At 34.2% G+C, this 6,125-nt stretch overlaps 1 protein-coding gene and 1 long non-coding RNA gene across 2 annotated transcripts in view; both read right to left on the bottom strand.

Annotated features, from left to right (window-relative positions):
• Positions 1-257: 257 nt before the first annotated feature.
• LOC129744354 (uncharacterized) lies at positions 258-815 on the bottom strand. Its single transcript, XR_008736900.1, has 3 exons — positions 564-815; positions 405-464; positions 258-316 (listed from the first exon to the last, which is right to left on the bottom strand). It is a non-coding gene; the product is annotated as an uncharacterized LOC129744354 (long non-coding RNA).
• Positions 816-1,916: 1,101 nt separating this feature from the next.
• The window catches only part of LOC129742637 (uncharacterized), a 32,642-nt gene continuing 28,433 nt past the window's right edge, over positions 1,917-6,125 (bottom strand). The window contains exon 3 of the mRNA XM_055734565.1: positions 1,917-2,093. Coding sequence (XP_055590540.1) covers positions 1,917-2,093 — 177 coding nt within the window. The remainder of the gene's footprint in view (positions 2,094-6,125) is intronic.

The raw sequence follows: 6,125 nt of genomic DNA, 5'->3' as shown, positions 1-6,125 counted from the left end.
CAAAATCATATAACATTATTTTCCGTTTATTAGAAGCATCTAAAAGAAGAAAAAGAAAACAATTAGGAACAAACGAAAACCATCGATTTTGCAAAATATTCTTCATAGGTTTACGAGATTGAATCAGTCCACCTTCACGGATGAGTATCACCGTGTCCGTTCTGGGCTGACTCGAAACCTAAAAAGATAGAAAAAGAAAACAAATACGAAACCTAGATTAGTATCTGTCTTATGAGATTGAACGATACATAAAACTTACCCTTAATTCACTGTTGATTCCCTTCCATCTCGACCGAGGGTCTATGAGGTGTGAAGACTGGAAAGAAATACAGTCGAGATTACCTTCTTATAATCCGATCTTTCGGATGTGTTGTAGCAGTTGCTAGCACAATCATAAAACTTACCTGGTGATTTTCTGGAAAATCGGTTTTAACCTTCCGAATTCTTCCTCACCGCAGTTCTAGCTGAAACAAACAAGAGTTATGAAAACATTAAAGGGCTACTAGAATCTGCAAACTGAGCTCTAGAGGATTAATTTTGTGAGAAATAGGTTGAATACTTACCCTGAAAATACACCAAATTGAAGCACCGGTGACTATGAAAAAAGAAAAATTCAAAACATTGGATCCAATTTATCAATAAACTTTGTTTACATTTCGATGTTGTCATCTCAAAGTGAGTGACCATTAACCTAAAATACTGCAGTGAGTTACACTGAGTGACACGATGCTGTTCCGATCACCAGATGATTGCGAAATAGGCAGTTCGTGTAAATCATAGACCCAAAAGTCTAATTTTAATTTTGATAGTTCAAAATAAAAAATTAACAGAGAATCGTGTTACATTCATCTCTCTGATTGTAAAATGAATGAAGTTCATTCATTTTCAGAAGGGACGATGGGGTAATGTAACCGTTCGTTACACCCCAAAAATGTGTCCTCGACACATTCATTCATTTCGACTTCAACCCTGACTTAGAAACGTCAAAGTCATCGACACTCAAGGGCTCTCAGGGATTCTTCCCGTTTTACCGCTTTCCCTACAACAGCACGCAGCCACCTCTCTCACAAGAGAATTTCCATGGGCGGAGGAAACTCTACTGTTAACACGGGGAAGTGCTATCACCCAAACAACGACACACGTATCTTAGCTTACTCTGTAGTTGTAAATTTTTGTGTGTCGGTCGGATTTTCATAGCTTGCGCAATATCGACCAACGAAATGCAAGGTCTTTCTGTCCTCGAGCTCCTCAGAGTAAAGTTGTGCGCGCCGTGTTAAACGTTAAAGTAAAAGTTATTTTATATCACGTTTTATAGGTGTAAAAATTTCTTAAAGTTCTTAACTAAATTACAGGCTAATTAAAAACGGGCAAATAAATTATAACACTAAAAACGATCACAAGCTAAAAGTCGTTACTACGAGTGAAAGTTACTAAGGAAAAGTACGGTTAGTTTACAAGCTAAACACAACATGCGGTCAGTTAAAAACATAGTTAAATTACGTTCTATTTTTATATTAAACAGCTACAAATTCGACTCGAAGATTACAATCACAAAACGAGAAACGAATTAAAACCGAATATACATAAAAAGGTAACATTTGTGCAATGTACACAATCAAGTGTTAGTTTGGTGACACGAGGTGTCAAAAAAGTATTAAAACGTTATTCCTATGCTAAACAGATTAAAAATACGTTAAACAGTACAACGAGGAAAAACAAACAAATTAACATTATATCCTGAAGAAAAAGGTAAAAATATGTAAAAATGTATTATTGTATTTTCGTGAAACATTGTATAAACCATGCGGTGAAAGATGTGACGTAACAAGTTGACTAATGTATCTGGTCAGGTCCAGAGGACCTTTTTCTTTTCGTTTATAACCTCTATCTCAGGAGCATCCTCGACGGGTCGCGGTTTAAGACGAAACCGAACCCGCGTTCCGTGGACAGAAAACTGATTGCCGCTGGTGGACATAACCTCTAAAAGGTCCGCCATCCCACATAATCATCATCAAGTTGATTCCAACACCATTCGGGACGCCGAATTGGGTGTGGATCTTCTGGAGTAGCTGCCAGTCGGAGGATCCAGTTTCCTGAACCAGAATGTATAAACCTTAAACCTAATCATAAAACCGCAAGTATGGACCGAATTGTGACGTCAAGTTTAGGCTCTGTGCAGCCAATAAATGTACCACTAAAAGTTTTTAAAACCAAGCCCCCCTGTATTAGTTTTTTACCAAGAATGATTTACACCCATATTTCGATCTTTCTACCGTATTCCGTCGTTCTCTAAAAACAACCCTCTGAAGAGTTCTCGCATTTTGGTCTTCAATTAGATTAGATTCCACATACATCTGACAACGGTTGGTAGCATGCGAGGTACCACCCGTGATTTAACATTTAGCTCGATTCCCCCATTTGGACATCACTGTTTGAGTTCGACTCAAGAGGAAATAGCCCGTGTTGAAAAATCCTATAACGACCCTGAGTTCTATCCACCCCACCCACTAATCCAAAATATAAACAAACCACCCACCCGCTGAGCAACCGCGAGTTACAGGCCCTCCCACTATTTCCATTTTCATCTTTTCTTCAAAGTTAACGATTTGATAAGGTTCTTATCTATTTGTCCAATACGGGCTCACTCTTGGAAAATGTCCTTATTTTTTAAATATCAAAAATTTATTATTAAATGACTATAAAAATAGCACTTTAACTGTTCATATACAAAGAAAAAAAGTTGTTCTTTCACATTAAACAACCCGTTTGCTTCAAAATGCTTTTTGGTATTATAAGGAGAGCTGTTTGTTTGCGAGCCTTGGAAATAGTAGATATTTTACTATTTTAAAATTAGATTTTTACTAACAGAAAGAGATTTCAAATACAAACCAAATTTTGCCTATTTGATACTCAATTAAGGGGGGGGTAGGGTCTAACACTTTCAAAAAATCGATTTTTTTATTTTTATATTTTCTTATTGTAAAACATTTCAAGATTGTTGTGTCAAATTTTCAAGTCAATTGGAGCAAAACTGTAGAAATTATAGGCCTTTATCTCCTCCTATCTAATACTGCAAGAAAGCAAGAGCAGAAACTTCAAATGCGTTTTTCTCGAAAGCACTTTTTTAAAGTCCGTGGACATCGTCATTTGAAAACTACTTATCCGATTCTTTTCAAATTTGGAACATATTTTCTCCATATAAAATACCAGACCCCAACGTTTTTCTTTTTTGTTTTTTTTTACTTTGGGGAGATTTTACAGGTGAAAAATGGCGGATTTTTTCGTGAAAAATCGTAGTTTTGACTTCAAACAGCCACAAAAATTTCATAAAAATTTTTTTAAGTTAAATAAAAACGTTGGGGTCCAGAAAAACATCTATCAAAAATATTTTGCTTAGATTTTTTGATTTCAGATGATTCTGTGCTGAGATACAGTGTCCACCGCAAATCCTGTTTTCTAAAAGGCATCCTCGAAAGTGCTCCGTCACCGGCACATTTTTCAATATTTTTCTACGAAAAAATTATTAAATGTTCTTTTAACAATGATTTGTATAATGCAAAAAAATTGAATACATTTGTTTGAACGATAGCTCTAAAAAAAAATCGTGAAAATGGTGTTTTTTTATACCCGTTAGACCCTACCCCCTCCTTAATAGGCTTTCGAACGCAGAAAACGGTTTTCAAAAATTCCAACTATAGCCTGAGTTATTGATGATAATGTGGAAAAGTTTATTGTCGGTCAAATTTACCCCGGTGATCAAAGTTACCCCGTTTTACGGTACATCTATTTTTGACATTAGTGAAGGAAGTCTATGTGTATTTACTATTAAAGAATTTAATTAAATTAACAACTTTGTAACCCAATTTTACTTAAAATATGTCAAAAATTAGCTTAGCTGCTAGCTTAGCTGGATTGACTACTCACATCCACCTTGAACTATGGAACCCGAAATACTTTATTATAAATTTCTACCTCAATAGTAAGGTTTATTTATATATCATTAAGGGATTCCATTATTGCTTAGACATTACTTTTAAAGCATTTCGAACTCCATTGTCGCAGGCGTGGCTCAGTAGAACGAATTCCACATCGCCAATGGTTGCTACTACGTGATTGACCGAGGCCATCAGTTTTGTTCAAAGGTCAAAAGAATGGTGCTTGGGATTAGCAGCTCATCTTCAATGCACAAACTAGATGCTCTCTCTTTGAACATCAATAACGGCGCCGGCCACGTCCTAGTAGTCAATGGATAGATTGGAAAAAGAAGAAAGGGATGAAAGATCAATTTTATGCTTTGGGACCGAGGTTACCTCTGCATCCTAGCAAAATAATTTAAGGTTGGAGGTTTGGGAGAAAAGGATATGAGCAGGATACACTTTTGACTTTGACTTTGACTTTGACTTTTGACAAAATCCTATACACTGTGCTACGCTCCTGTTTTGTTCCTAACGACACTCGAAAGTTTGAAAATACATCATGTTCTTATACTATTAACTTCCAATATTGAAGAATCAACTTGAAAAAAAGTTATCAGTTTAAAAAAATATGTGAATAAAACAATCTTGACTGTATTTTTTTCTTTAACCATTTACTTATTAAATTTCAACATCATGTATAAAATATGTATCAGATAATCTTTGTAAAAATTTTGTCAAAACTTTTCCATTATGAAAATATTAGTATTATGTTTCCAAAATAATTAATTATCAGAATCCAGGATTTATGATCCTACCAAAATTGGAATTCCTATGAACACTACAACTTTCTGGAGATTTTTAATTTCCTGAAATAACATCGATTAATTGTTTAGTTTATTTAAGGCTAATTTTGTGAAAAAGGTATCTAGTTTTACAATAATGTAAAAATGGCAATTAAAAAATATAAAGACGCCTTAGGCCGTTAATCAGACACTCAAACTACACTATACGATCAACTCAATTCAATTAAACGACGAAAATGAAAGTCAAAGTTTTCCATTTTCACTAAAACGCTAAAATTGTTTCATTGTGAACTGTGTCTTTTCAAATTCTGACCTAACTTATAGCGTTTTCGTCTAATTTCCTTTGGCACAGGGGCACACTTTTTCCTAATAAACAAACAAAATCTTCACCCTGAACGATGCATATAACGTATGAATCTTCCCGGGCGACGATTTTGTTTGTTTATGAAATTTGCTACTGCCTCCGTGTCAGTGAAAAATATACGAAAACGCTTTAAAAGACTAAAAATTCAAAAAGTACTTAGCTTTGTGCTATCCGCTTTTCTAATGGAGAGCATTCCTTGAGGAAAAACGTCCAATTCAGGGATCGGGAACCTAACAAGCAGGAATAATCAAGTTTCGATAGCCTCAAATTCCTCCATCATTTCCTTGCTGAAAATACCGTCCAGTTCCTTATTGCTGCAATAGTCATTTTCGGTATCACGAATCGAAAATTGGAGACCTTGATCACGATTATTCCTGATAAATCTTGAAATTTTCAGAGCCTCTGTCAAAGACGTCCTTCTTGTAGCGTTGACTACTTAGATCTACTTAAAATATGTCAAAAATTTTGTTTTAATTATTTTACTGTTGGCTGTGAAACATGAATTAAAAAAAATTAAAAAGTTTGAAACAAAGGGTATCCTTTTTTCCTTTTATTACCTTTTAATGAATTTCATCAAAATCATCACAATAATCTTCTAATAGGAAGTCCCGATTTTACCAGAAAGCATAATTAAGACAATAATTGTCTTAATGAAGACAATAATTGTCAATTGAATTATTCAGTTAGTTAATTTCAATTAAGAAGATGCATTCAAATTTTAGAATCACACAAGTTGTTTAAAAACCCATTCCACGGTGAGGTCACAAATTTGTTTGAGTAATTTTCCAATAATATGTATATAGAAGATAATCTAAATAGCGTACCAATCTATACGGTATATTAATTGGTTCAGAATTTAATGCATTACATTTTGATATTAAAAGTTAATGTCTCGATAAAATAGTTTATGAAGTCGTTACTCGTACACCACAACTTGCCCATTTCATATTTTCTGAAAATATCACATTTCTTATTTATGATTGAAAGTTATGTTTGAAAAATTACTTTTTAAAAAGTATATTTTTTTTTTAAATCTGAAAA

The sequence above is a fragment of the Uranotaenia lowii genome, chromosome 2 (assembly GCF_029784155.1).
Source record: "Uranotaenia lowii strain MFRU-FL chromosome 2, ASM2978415v1, whole genome shotgun sequence".
NCBI lineage: Eukaryota > Metazoa > Arthropoda > Insecta > Diptera > Culicidae > Uranotaenia > Uranotaenia lowii.
Note: the sequence above shows the minus strand (reverse complement) of the source record. Positions and strands in the feature narration are given on the sequence as shown.